General features: G+C 33.8%; 2 protein-coding genes across 2 annotated transcripts; both read left to right on the top strand.

Annotated features, from left to right (window-relative positions):
* Positions 1-4,417: 4,417 nt before the first annotated feature.
* LOC133202969 (E3 ubiquitin-protein ligase TRIM45-like) lies at positions 4,418-5,161 on the top strand. The gene has a single exon (XM_061338821.1). The coding sequence runs from the start codon at positions 4,418-4,420 to the stop codon at positions 5,159-5,161; it is 744 nt and encodes a 247-aa protein (XP_061194805.1).
* Position 5,162: 1 nt separating this feature from the next.
* Positions 5,163-14,270, top strand: LOC133202968 (uncharacterized). Its single transcript, XM_061338819.1, has 3 exons — positions 5,163-5,936; positions 10,453-10,566; positions 14,178-14,270. The coding sequence occupies exons 1-3, from the start codon at positions 5,163-5,165 to the stop codon at positions 14,268-14,270; spliced, it is 981 nt and encodes a 326-aa protein (XP_061194803.1).
* The last annotated feature ends 238 nt before the right edge of the window (positions 14,271-14,508 follow it).

Here is a 14,508-nt window from a genome sequence, read left to right as displayed (position 1 = left end):
CGATCACGGAGCGAGCGCTCTACCGACTGAGCTACACATTGCTTTTTTTTTGAAGTGTCAAATGACCCATAGCTGAATTGTTTGTTTCTGAGGGTGAGGGAGCGACAACCCAAGGAAAAGTGAGAGAGATTAGTATGGTAATCGCTATGTCACTTATAATACAAGGAAGAAAGGGAGTGAGTGGACCTTTTAGCTGATACACGTTTTAATAGTGGTATAAAGTGTATAACTTATTTTCAAACTAATTATCATTTATTTTTATAATTCTACATGGAAGGTAATAAATAGGTGAGTGTAATATTGAAAAACTGAGTTCTTATAAATTGCTTTAAACTCTGAGCCTAATAGTTCCTGGCAGGTTTGTTAACACGTCCATTTAAACTGTATGTAAACAACCAGTTAGACCGACTGTATCTGTTAATTAATTTTGTTCAACGGTTTCCAAATATTTTTAATATTATCCAAATATTATCCAAACAAGGGTTACAGTACCAACCAGACCCAACCTGACACCAAAGCAGTCCCAGAAAGCAGTCCCCGGGACTGCTCTGGGACCGCTGTGGGACTGCTCTGGGACCGCTATGGGACTGCTCTGGGACTGCTATGGGACTGCTCTAGAAAGCAGACCCAGCAGTCCCTGGGACTGCTTTCTGGGACTGCTTTGTTCACTCATGCGTGAAAAAGGTTCTGAGTGACATGATAGCTCCGCCTCTTGTGTATTCTGAATTTGCAGCTCCTTGTTGTTGTTTCGTTTACTTTCTGCAGAGAGGTGTTTAAGATAAAAGCAAATATAAAAAAAAAACAAGAATTAATTTCTTACACAAATTAAATAAATAGAGATAGTTATACATGTAATTACTAAATGTCCTCAGAGGGCTGTAAATTTACACAATTGTAGTCTAGAATTAATTTTAAGAAAATAAAAGTAGTTAAAAAGGGAAGTCAGGGGATAATTTTTATCCCTTAAATTAAACTTCAATACAGGTGTTTGAAAAAAAAAATTATCTAGGCCTATTTAATAAATTAATGCTGTCAAATTACATATGTACTCAAAGTTTGCATTAGCACTATTTAAAAAAAAAAACAAACAAAAAGCAAACAAACTTGTCATTTCAGTAAGATACATGTATTTAGAGGAACGTACTGTCCTGGATTTTTTTCTTAATTGAAAAAGCTAATACCATGCTTAAAAAAGAGCACTCCATGCTATTTTTTACCACCCTCAAATAAAGCCTAATAATTTATTTAATGGTCGTGAAATAAAATTATTCTACCATTCTTCTGTCACATAAACAATGTGAACAATTATTCGGGGATTTATTTATGAATTAGTTTTTAATTTATAAACAAGTCATGAAAATAGTACATTTATTTAAAAAAATAAACATTTGAAAATATCGGGAATTGTGACTTGTTTCTTATTTCTTTTGTTTGTGTTTACCTGGCCGGTTAATACAATGGGATTGTATAAAATGGTGTCAACACCTGAGGTTTCAATCGCCTTTTGGCATAATTAGCAGAAAGTCAATGCATGTTATTTCGGTATCAGTGTTACACATCACTCAACACGCTGGTCAACATTGACACTAATTTCAATCTATGTCCTTCAAAAAATCTTAGTTTCAATAATTGTGTATAAATTTATTTCGGGTTTAATTAATGTTGAACATAATCTGAGGGTCCATTTGCGTGATTTACAGATGTACACTCGAACATTTATATAATAAAACATTTAAAACTGAGAATCTAAAGATAATTAAATTGGCAAGTCATTGAAAATAATCATGACTGAAATATAATACTCGGCAATGTTTAACAAAGTTTAACAAAGAATTTTTCAAAAGCTCCAATACTTAAGAAAAATGCATTCAGAGTATAGTATGGGAATCGGCCTTGTTCTATAATTATTATTATCTATTTAAAGCTAATTCTGATAAACAATTCAAGTTTAATTTTCTATATAAAAAAATAAATAGGAAAACCAATATCAATCACAAAAAATAAAGAAATTGGTTTATTTTGGTTAAAAATTAATATACCAAATAATTGTGTTTAAATATTCATGTTATTAATAGGTGTGAACGTCTTCTTCATTCAATAATTATAATTTGTTTCTATACACGTACTGTGATTTTCTTAACAGTTCAGAAATGACTGTCGCGTAAGAATTGTAAATATTTGTTGATACTACTCAGAAAGAAATGCTCATCAATTTCAACTGCCTTTTATATAGTTACATTGTTTATTGGTAATCTCATTCTGAGTAAGCTCCGCCCATTAAATTAATTAACCCCGCCCACTGGGACTGCTTTCTGGGACTACTGGGACTACTTTCTGGGACCGCTGGGACTGCTGGGACCGCTGGGGGACTGCTGTGGGACCGCTCTGGGACTGCCCTGGGACTGCTTTGTGTCAGGTTGGGTCTGGTTGGTACTGTACCTTATTAGTATCATGTTTGTCTATGCAATACTAATGTAATTTTCTCAAGTTACAAATACGTACGTAACTTTCAGAAACTTACAAATTTTAATTAGGTCATAGTAGCTATGAATTGCCATTTAGTTAAAAGACTTGAAACAGCCAACAATCGCACAAAAACGAATGAAAAACTTTCATACTAATGCAATTTCTTGAACATCTTTATCCATTCATATTTTTTTAAAAAAAATCTTAGACTCCAAAATTTGACTCCAAACTCCACTCCATAACTCCACTCCATGCCTCCAGTCCATGAATTACACGGTGCCTTCTTCAATGTACAATAAAATCTCTCTGGATATATCAATCCATGGGCATTTTTGTAGCAAAACTTCTTAGACCTTCTTCGAAATAAGGGCAAATAATGCTTATAAGACATCTTTGGTCTGTTTCACAAAAGAACTTATGACTAAGACCAAAATATAATTTTGAGATTAACTTTCTTTTTAACATTGATTTGAAAATGATTGATTTAAATCCTTTTAAAAATTGATTTAGATAGATATTTTTATGCAAGCAATTTTTAACTGAATCATTGATATTGCAAGATTATATTATCATCTAAGGTGTTTGATCTTAGTGCATGTAATAAGTTCTTTTGTAAAACATGCCCCTGGTAAATGTTGCAAGGATTTTTTTAAAATAAAACTTTTAATAGGTACCATATATATTGTACCCCCTAAGGTAAATATTGGCAGTCTCAGAAACATCAAATACAAAATAAAATCATGATATTAAAAAAAAACATTGAAAATTTTGTCCATTGTAGCACACCTTGTAACTTATTTTAATAACTGAATCAAGTTGACAGCATCTTGCTTGAGTCGTCTTTATAAAACAATATTAATGAGTAACCAAATATATTTCAGCACATCATTATGGGGATCGACATTCTTTTAAAGTTCTCATACTCCAATTAAATTAATTCTGTCAGAAAGTCTTCATTTTTGTTTATAACAAACAGCTGCATCTATGATGCATGTACTGGTTGATAGACTGCATGTGAAACATGGATCAGCAAAGTACAAAGAAAGCAATAACTCAGCAGTAAGGATGTAATAAAATGTTTTAAATATATTTTAGTATTACTTATCATATATATAATTTCTGTTCTGAGTCACATTTATAAAACAAAAAAAAATTCTTTGTTCAAATATTGGTGAAACTAATTATAGGTAGGAATTAACACTGCTCCCAAGAAACAAAGATAAAAATTTTAAGAGTGAATAATGCATCATCATTTAAAATGCACAATGTGTATTTCAAAAAATAAAAAAAATAACTATATGAGCTGTTGAGTTTATTTCGATAAATATTTTCCTTTTATGTCTTATACTAGAAATTAATCCTTGACATTTAACTTTGATAGACCCAATTGACAAGTACATGTAGGCTATACAACTAGATTCTGTAGCAGATTTCCCCCGATTTAACCAGAAAAAGGTATATGTGTATGTTAATATAAACAAATCAAGAGGAATGAGATACAGAAAAAAATAGTGACCTTCAAATATCAACAAATAGGGTTGAGTGCACTTTAAAAGTAAAACCAAAAAAAAAGGTATTTAAATCATGTGCCTTTGTAATTCAATTGTCATCAGTTCCACAGTGCAGTTGTTTACTCTTTATCTGTTGATATTATTAAGCTGTCAACACCTCTTATTAGGTTTGTCTGTTTTGGATAGGTGAGCAGGGTCATATATCTGAGCTTAGTTTAGATGTTGTTAATGTATTAATTTACCAAGTCTTTGTTTAAAAAAAAAAGCATTTCTGATTGACATTTAAAGGTCAAAAGTTTTTTGGTCGCACTGATTTCTTTTGTTCCTTGTATCATTCTTGTTACACAAATCCAAAATGACAATACAGGGGAGAGATTGTATACAAAAGAAATTGTTTTGTTCTCAAACTTTCTGTACTGTTATAATACAGACTCCACTCCATGACTCCACAAGACTCCACTCCACTCCACTCCACTCAGCTTTTTACCCCAAGCCTCACTGGTACGCAGTACAAAACAAAGATGGCTGCCAGTGACTTAAAAGAATATCCATTGGGCTCTCCTCTGGTGCTCATCAAAAATTGTGAAACCCATGACTTACCTATTGATATAACATGTGAGGAATGTGATGAATTCATTTGTGCAGAGTGTGCAAAAACAGATCATAGAGATCATGATTGGAAAACTCTTTCCACAGCAGCTACCGAGAAGAGGAAAGGTCTACTGACATTTCTGAAAAAGATCAAAGAGGACGATCTGCCTAGGGTTGATGCAAAAATAGAGAAGATTTCACAACAGATCACAGAAAATAAACAACTGTGTGACTCTGAGATTAAAAAGCTACAGAAGCATTTTGATGAGATAATGGCCATAATGACAGATATTAAAAAATGCCATGAAAAAACTCTTAAAGACAATTTGGTTCAAAAGAATGATCGACTGAACCATCTGAAATCTGAGTTAGACAAGAAGAGAAGAATTGTTGAGACAGTGGAATTCATGGAGGAGAACAACAGCACCATGTCAGATTACAGCTTGCTTGACAACCATAGAGAACTGACAAAAATGCTGTCTGAATTGAAGGTTCATATGACAAACTGTGAACATTCAGTAAGGTTCACTAGAGGTGAAATCAATGATGTCTTACTTGAGTCTTTGGTTGGAAAAAATTATGGATTTAGATGATATGGATGTGACTCTAATAAACTCATTTCAATATGGATATGAAACAATAAATGTGTTGGAGACCTTCCGGGAAGATCTTTGTTACATAGGGGAATATGATTCAGAATATACCGAAAAAGTCAACAAGAATGGTGCAAAAGAACATAAATTTAGAATCGCTCCAACTGACATGTGCGTGATTGTTAATGGACATGTTTATTTTGCTGATGCTAGAAACTATTCCATCAGCTGTCTGTCACCATCAGGATCTGTCTCTACAGTCATCAGTACAGATCCACTGGGACTAGGAGGAATCTGTCAGTCAATGGACGGTGGACTACTGGTCACATTGATGGACAAGGAATCAAATCCTTACAAATTAGTGTCACACAGCAGACGTCTGGTGAAACACATCACATTGACAGATGATGTCATCCATGAGTATGAATACCAGGAGGACGGTCAGACCAGACTGTTTACAATGCCAGGGCATCTCACACAGAACAGTAACAGTGATATCTGCGTTGTTAACGAGACATGTGGTTCATGTATAGGTGAACTAGTGATTATGTCTTCCTCTGATCATTTAAAGTCTGTGTACCATGGACAGGACCTGACAAAGAACTTTGCTCCAAGTGATGTAGTGTGTGACTTCCTCTGTAACATCCTTGTTACTGACCCATTGAATGACCAGATCCATCTGCTGAGTTCTGAGGGGGAGTTCTTGAAGTTCTTACTGACAGAGAATGAAGTTTATGGTCCATACTCACTGTCCCTATACAAGTCAACACTGTGGGTAGGAAACTTTAGAGGACTTGTCTCAGTGTTTAAATCTGAATGTAAATTCAAATATAGATAAATTTTTACTAAAAGCATTCATATCAGATTTGAAGTATTTCATAACAAAATTACCAAAGTGTAGTTTGATATGCATATACATAGTTCTCATATTAAATCAAATTATTAAACAATTGATAACCAAATTTATTACAGGTATTTTTTGTTTTTACATAAAATTTCAGTTTGTATATGTGTTGTTTGATTGGTTGATTTACTGTTATCAGAAATTATACCATTTTTCAAGTAAACATCATTTGGTAAAACATATGTTTTCAAAATTGCGGTATACAGTCTATATAAAGACAGATAAAATCTGGTAAGAATAGGATACTGTATATAAGAAAAACAAGTCCGAAAAAGTGCTTACTAGTATAGGACGTAGCGCAGTGGTCAGAGCGTTAGCTCTAAAGTCGCGGAGTAAGAAGTTGATCCTTATGTCGCGGGTTCAAATCCCATCAAATCCCATTGTGGGACGTGGAGACCGGTCCTTCGGATGAGAACGTATAAACCGAGGTCCCGTGTCACAGTAGGTGCTGGCACGAACAAAAACACTCACTGCTCAATGGCCCTGGATGCCGAGTATAGGACAAAATTCGTAGCTCTCCACCGGCAAGTGGCGGCGTCTCCATATGAGTGAAAAATTCTCGAGAGGGACGTTAAACAATAAACAAACAAACAGAAACTAGTATAGGAAAAAATCCTAGTATATATGTAAGACTACAAAGTCGGATGGTCACACCAAAGTCCGATGGTTTCGCCAAAGTCCGATGGTCTGTGCCAAACCCCGATGGTTTGATGTCGGCACGGACGCCAAAGTCCGATTGTCACCCCAAAGTCCAACGGTTCATTTCCTATGAGACGCACTGCGCTAAAGTGCGATGGTCCGATACTCCAAAGTCCGATGGTGCCGAGAAACAATCAACGTTTATGGCGTCGCAATATTTCGACGTCAATCCTTGGTGCCGTTGTCCTGCATTCAAAAGCCATCAGTACAGTATTCGTCCTCGCATACAATTTTACAGATTTTGCTTATTGCTAACACCACTCGACTGATCAGGGTTAGTCCTTGCAAACTATTGGACTAATTATGGGATATCTTCGCACCAACCCCAGAGATTTTGTGTTAGTCCCCGCACACTATTCGACTGATTAGGGAAGCCTCGCATCCACCCAAGATATCTAGGTTATAGTTCTTACACACTTTTCGACTATTAGGGTTAGTCTCGCACCTTTCCGAGAGATTAGGGTTAGTCCTCGCATATGATATTCATTTGTATTAATTTAAGATCTTGGCATGGCGCTGCATCGCACTTTGGAGAAGTAGTACTATGACGTCACAAACGTTAATTGTTTTCTGCACCATCGGACTTTGGCGTGTCAAACCATCAGGGTGTGGCACAGATCATCTGACTTTGGCCTGGCCATCTGACTTTGGAGTCCCATCGCACTTTGGAGTCCTACATATATATTTCTGAATACTATTTCAAAGGCACATTTTTTACCGAGTGGTAAATCTCAGGTGAGATTGGGGATTAATTTTACAGGTGTGAATGCCTCAAGGGTTAGCAGTCCACCTGCAGTTGTGTTTTCTGCTCTAATCCATATACACAGGAAGGGACTTAATACACAGTAAAGAATCTTGCAGTTGTTGAAATTTACCTGTGTTACCTTAATTTGTAATGTCACTGAGACGATTTTAAAATAATAGTAGAATACTGGAAATAAATTATTCCTACTATTGTTTTGTATTATAGTGATTTGTGTTTGTATTACAGGTAGATTCTATTTTTTTAATGTTGAAGTTGCAAGATTTCACCTTAAAAGTTTTATTAGAATAATTTGAAATGATTAGAGGACGCCAGCCATCGGACAATTATGCATATATTTTTAATTACATTGAGTCAAAGCATTATTGACCCATTCGAGTCTCTGCGTATTGCGGCAGATTTTAATTTTTGGCTAAATAGCGATCATTTTTACACACCCTACAATGGCTATTTTTTCCGAAACATTTTATAAAGCTTTCTCTAGTTTGATTTTTTTTTAGTGCAGTGCATTCAGTAAGGACTCTCTGACGAATAAAGTTGTCTATTTGGTTATTTCTTGAAGTCCTTGTGTTCCAGCGTACTGAATCAGACATTCTATCTCGGAACCATGTTACAGTCTTTATGACCGCTGATAGGTTAATCGTAATTTTGACACCATGTCTCGAAAAGTGATGTTTATAAATTCTAAATTGAAAATCATCTAAATTACAAATATTCAATAAAATAATTGATATATAATGACAATTTCAATGAGGATCGCTTAAAATCAATGTACATTGTCCGTATAAATTTGGTGTACACACTCGATTATGATCAATTAATCCCAGAAGCAATGAATAGTAACAAATATTAATTTTAATCACATTTATTGTAAAACAATGATTACATTTTGTGGCAGCTATTTGTCACAATCTATTTATACATAGATGTAAATACCCCGGCGGAACCCAGGGAATCACTACCTGCCTACCGGGATGACCTCCCTAGATCCTTGGCGCGATAGCGCCCCCACAGGTGACTGTGGTGGGAACAGACCTCTTGGTACCAACAAGAGTGAGTGCCACATCAAATGAATGAATTCAAGTTCTGACTCGGGCCCTAACTCTATACCTGCCTCCCCTGGAATACAACAACAACATGGGGACAATACCCCCAGGGGTAGGCCCCAAAACTTGCCTTTGGTACCCACAAAGATCAAGCTGGTCCCTCAGGTACCGCTGAGGTAACCCCAAATTAATCCTCCCCAGTACTGAGGATAGATTACCCAGAGTTTTGAGCCAGACATGAGAGAATTCCTCATGCGTGGTAATCGCCGAATTTCGCCGCCCCCATCCCAGATTGTGACTTAAGAAACTTTACCATTATCCCAAACCTAGAAAATTTCAATATATGTTTACAAGCTATACTTGCTTGCGATACTTATTAAAAGTAACACTGTACAGTAACTCTGTACGTAACACATAATCATCAATGATCACCAATGTCACTGAATTACTGATTATGTATCACACCTTAGAAATGTCCAATAAAACTCAGGATTGAACCGTTTACATTTGTTTCAACAGAAAATGCCCAATAAACACCAAATGGCCCCGCCATATACATAATGACCACATCCTTCCTTTGCTAATGATTCCAACCGCTAGGGTGTTCCACATACACATCACTTTCAATTTAAGAATATGCTTCTGTCACTGATATTACAGAAGAGAAAGCAGCAAAAATCTGTACATATATTTTAGGGAAGGGTGGGTGGGTGAAATTTTGCAACATGTCTGCCCTTCTAGCTTTTTCGGTAGATTATGAATATCTGGGTCATAAGGTGCTTGATTATATTGCATCATCTATTTAAGACTCATAGTCTCGATAATGTTTAACCACTACCAAGAACGCACGAGTTATCGCCCTTGCACTGGTATTAAAAGCATTTATCACAATATGGTGATAAATGCAATTAATTGAATTAGAATAAATATTATAACTTACCCATGATTCATTATCAATAATTTTACTAGTAAACAAAATGATTTTACATACTACGTGTACTTAAATATTTTGCCAAGCCAAAAATTTTCGTATCAATACAGTGTCTTTTTTGCACTGGTATGTGCGGTAATCATCAAAAAACCGAAAGTTAATTTGATGATCAAGACGTGCCCCATGCAACACAAGGTAAATGTACCTAGGGATATACAAGGTACATATATACAAAGAGACTAGGAACTAAATGTCAATCAATTTCCAATCCTGGACCTTAATTCGTTTGATTGACGGGGGTCCCTAGACCAGGTAAATTTTGGTGAGGTGGTTATTTTCTCTGTCTTTAAGTCTGCAGGGGGGTAAAGGGGAGGGGACAGGGAGCATTTTTTTGAATTTTCCTTATATTTTATATAATTATAAAGAAAAGCTAAGTACAGATACGATAATCAAAAATTAAACAGGTTCTCATTAAATGTTATCTTTGAGGAAGACAATTTCACACTTAAGTCTAAATAAATACAAGTTTGGTCACAGTAACTTTTTAATGGGCCTGTTCCTAGAATTTTAACTTGGTCAGTTAGTCATCAATAAAATCAGGGTTCAAAATTAACTTTTATTACCATGAGCAAACTTAAGCTTGTACTTGGCAAAAACATTCACTAGCAAAATTGAAAATTTTAAGAAAGTAAGCTAAATGAATTGACAAAAGGAAAAGGTTTCTGGAAATTAATCAATTCTTTGTTAACAGATAAAGTTTATGTTGACCTAAAAAGGCAAAAGATAGCTGATGTCAAAACCCAATATGCATGTCCAGTTTATAACATGGAAAACTTGTGTTCTGTTAATGAGGAAAATTATTTACAATTTACATTATGTGATAAATTATATCTGGATACTCTGTCAATGGATATTAGAGGAAAAACTATTTCGTATTCTACTTTTAAGAAAAAGAAAACAAAAGAGCGTGAAGCTCAGTTAGAAAAAGAGTTATTAGAACTGGAACAGAACAGAACTGATAACAATGCAAATGAGCCGTCCCATGCGAAAAGGGCCCTTAAGGTAAATATTCTGAAAATTGACTTTTCAATGGATTATGATAGATTATAGTGTAAAATAACCAAATATAAAGTTTGATTCAAATATTCAGAATAATTACTGAGATATAGGGAATCAAAGGTTAAGAAAATGTTGAAATTACCTTGAAAAATGACGTCCAAACTGACGTTTTTATATCACTTTCATAAATATTTGAAATATGTATCTGATTGAAAAAAAAAAACTTACTTTATCACACGAAAACATACAAGAAAAATTTATGCATAAATCCCCTTGACATTATTTAACATGCAATATTTGATATACATGTAGTTGTTTTCGTTAAAGTAAATTATATAGTAAGTGTCGAAAACGTTTCATTCTTATTAGTTTAATTTTATAAAGAGTAGGTGTTTTGGACTCTGTATCAGACGTAAATTACAATGTACATGTGCATTTTAAGAGTGTCGACATTTTTGTATGTCACATAAATGTCCATTTCGGTCAATTGTAACAAACATGATTTAAAAAATCCGATAAAAAAATTCTTTATTTAAGTTTTCTCATGAATAAAACACAGACAATTGTTTTATATCCGTAAATACCCGGTATGCTTTTTTTCTTCTAATCACTCGCGACATCATGTAAGACGTGAATATTGCTCCGATATATGGTTCAGAGAAAAGTAAATATTAAATAAAAACAAAAAAATAAAAGATATGTGTTTAGATATTTTACAGACCAGTATTTTATTTATTTGTAGTTTATGAAAAATATTTCTTTTAAAATCTAAAAAGAATCTGTAAGATAAGACTTATAACATTTCGTCTTTTTTGTAATAATAGATTTCATTGTTTGATAATTTTTTCATCATAAGGATAGTCGCCCGCGTGGTTAGAGCGTCTGCTCTAGAGTCGCGGAGTAAGGTGTTGATCCTGACGTCGCGGGTTCGAATCCCACTGTGGGACGTGGAGACCGGTCCTTCGGATGATACCGTATAAACCGAGGTCCCGTGTCGCAGTAGGTGCTGGCACGAAAAAGATTCCTCACTGCCCAATGGCTGCAAGTGCCGAGTAAAGGACAAAATTTGCAGCTTCCACCGGCAAGTGGTGGCGTCTCCATATGAGTGAAAAATTCTCGAGAGGGACGTTAAACAAAATATAAACAAACAAACAAAAAAAATATATCCAGACTAAGTCAAAGGGAATCAGCAAGTTTAGAGGGACCAATAACTAAAGAAGAAGTTTTATATTTTTTGAAAAATATGAAAAATGATAAAAGTCCAGGACCGAGTGGATTTACATGTGAGTTTTTTAAATTCTTCTGGAAAGATATCGGTACATTTGTGACAAGGGCAATAATAAATCCTGTGTCATACAGAATGGTTTTATATCTAATTATATATATCCAGAAAGGGGTTGTAGACAGGGGGATCCTATATCACCCTATCTGTTCCTACTGTGGTGTTGAAATTTTGGGTATTTTAATTCGCAAAAATAAAGATATGAGGTATATCAATAGACGGAGAGGAGTATAAGATTTCTCAATATGCAGATGATACATCACTTATCTCTGATGGATCACCTGAATCTATGGATGGAATTCTTAGAGAATTAGACTACTTTGCAAAGGTGTTGGGGCTCCAAATATATTTTCAAAAATCAAACATGATATGGATTGGCAGAAAAAAAAATTTAAAGGATGTTTATCACCATTCTAGATGGAAGTTAGACTCGAGTAGCACAACTTTTGATCTTTTAGGGATCAAATTTTCAGCAGACTTACATAATATGATTAATCTCAATTATACATCAAAGTTAAGTGAGATAAAAAAAATTTAAATCAGTGGAAACTAAGAAAATTAACCCCCATTGGTAGGTTAACTGTAATTAAGACATTGATTATCCCTAAATTAAACCATTTGATACTTATACTTTACCTAATCCATCATCAGAAATTATGAAAGTATTCGAGGATGAAATTTATTCTTTTCTTTGGGGAAGTAAAGTCCATAAAATAAAAAAGAAATACTATCACTCAAGACTATAGAGACGGTGGCCTATTCAGAGTTTATGATAGCATTAAAATCAAGTTGGATAAGAAGATTAATCCATTCAGATTCCAAATGGGAAATTCCAAATTCCATAAAGCACAACTACATACAGAGATTAAAATTCTTTGGTAAATGGGTTCAGATTTTACTGCTAAATTATGTAAGAAAATAACAAACATTTTTTGGATAGAAGTCTTTAAAAGTTGGCTTAACATATGTCTTGTAGAACAACAGAAAGATACAAATTTATTCCAAGAACACATAAGGTATAATCCAAAAATCATCGTGGGCGAGTCCTCTATCTTTCTTAAAAGTTATTTTAATGCTGGTTTTGTTTTCATTAGTGACTTGTTTGACTTTGATAATAATTTTTTAAGCCTCGACACCCTTAAATTAAAGATCTCGGTGTAAAAACAAATTTTGTTGAATATTCTGGTTTGAAACAGGCAGTGTTGGTCAGATTTGTGAACAAAAACCAAATGAATGTGGCGATTTCTTAAGGTCCAAATATACCCAGTTCTGTAACGATGTTTTATATTAATATGAAAGGATGTAAAGATATGTATAACATTCTTATTAATAGACAGAAAGAAACAAGTACTTCAATTTTAAAATGGAATGTAGATGGATATTTATCCACCTTGCCTGAATGGAGTAAAGTTTTTGAACTCCCATTTAAAGTTACAAAAGAATCAAAACTTCAGTGGTTACAATTTCAAATTTTACATAGAATAGTTCCAACAAATTTATATCTTTTTAAACTAAAGATAAAGGAGTCCCAGCTTGCAGTTTCTGTAATCTTTTTGTTGAATGTTACTTAGTAAAACAGCTTTGGAATGATATTGAAGAGTGGTTTTTGTCAAAGTTTAACATATCTGCAGTTTTTGACAGAACAACAATATTATTTGGTAAATATAAGAACAGGGATACCCATAAAGTGCAAAATTTGATTACTCTGATAATTAAAAATTATATTTTTCAAGTAAATATAAAACCATCCACTTCTAAGTAAATGACTCTAAAACAATTATTGTGAAAAGAATCTTGATTGAGAAATTTTTACTATTGAAACAATGTAAATATACAGAGTTTGAAAATAACTGGCAGAGAATATGTGAAATGTTGTGATTTATATGTATATAATTTTTTAGGGAATTGATTTTGCTTATTACCACCTTAGTGTTAAAAAAATACTATGCCACCTTTTTATTATTATTTTTTTACTTTCTCCCTCCTTTTCCTCTATTTCTCTTTTCTTCTTTTCTCCTTTTTCTTATTAAACCAACTTTCCACATAAGTGTAATGTGTGTAAATGTATATCTATATAATATGTAAATGCATTCTGTATATGGTATTCTTAATATGCACATGAGTGAAGATATATGTATAAATATGCTTATTTAATATAAATGTAAAAGTTGAAATAAACATTCATTTAAAAAAGATTTAGATTAGTAAGTTTCCTTTACAACACTGCATCTGGATTAGAAAAATTGTGTCTTTTAAGACAATTTAAACAATAAAAAAATTTATATGCGAACCAGTTTAATGGTGTCATTGTGTATACCTTTATTCACTACAGGTCAAGTCTTACCAAAAGTTCAAAACATTTAATAGAAAGAAACAAATTGTCAATGGAGAAATGGAGAATTATGAGGCAAATTTTACAATTTAACAGTTATGAGGCAGAAATGAGGCAGATTCTGAAGTTGATGATAAAAACATCAACAGTAGCCATACAATTTTGGCCAAACAACAACAAAACCATCTAAACATGCGAAGTATGAGAAAGAAAAGCAATGGAAACAATTATTCTTCACAAATGACATCTGAAGAATCATCAGCTATGGCTGCCAGCACGACTGTGTTACGAATATTATATATGCTACTTACTGGCGGGAGTTTCTAAATAT

This window comes from Saccostrea echinata, unplaced genomic scaffold (genome assembly GCF_033153115.1).
Source record: "Saccostrea echinata isolate AGI-Se365-2 ecotype Australia unplaced genomic scaffold, CSIRO_AGI_Sech_v1 ptg000047l, whole genome shotgun sequence".
Lineage (NCBI taxonomy): Eukaryota > Metazoa > Mollusca > Bivalvia > Ostreida > Ostreidae > Saccostrea > Saccostrea echinata.
The sequence above is the reverse complement of the archived record's forward strand: the minus strand, read 5'-3'. Positions and strand labels throughout refer to the sequence as shown.

Coding starts and splice junctions, on each gene's coding strand:
- LOC133202969 (XM_061338821.1), top strand. CDS start 4,418: ATGACTCCACAAGACTCCACTCCACTCCACTCCACTCAGCTTTTTACC.
- LOC133202968 (XM_061338819.1), top strand. CDS start 5,163: ATGGATGTGACTCTAATAAACTCATTTCAATATGGATATGAAACAATA. Junction 5,937..10,452: donor TATACAAGTCAACACTGTGG/GTAGGAAACTTT, acceptor TCTACTTTTAAG/AAAAAGAAAACAAAAGAGCG. Junction 10,567..14,177: donor ATGCGAAAAGGGCCCTTAAG/GTAAATATTCTG, acceptor TATTCACTACAG/GTCAAGTCTTACCAAAAGTT.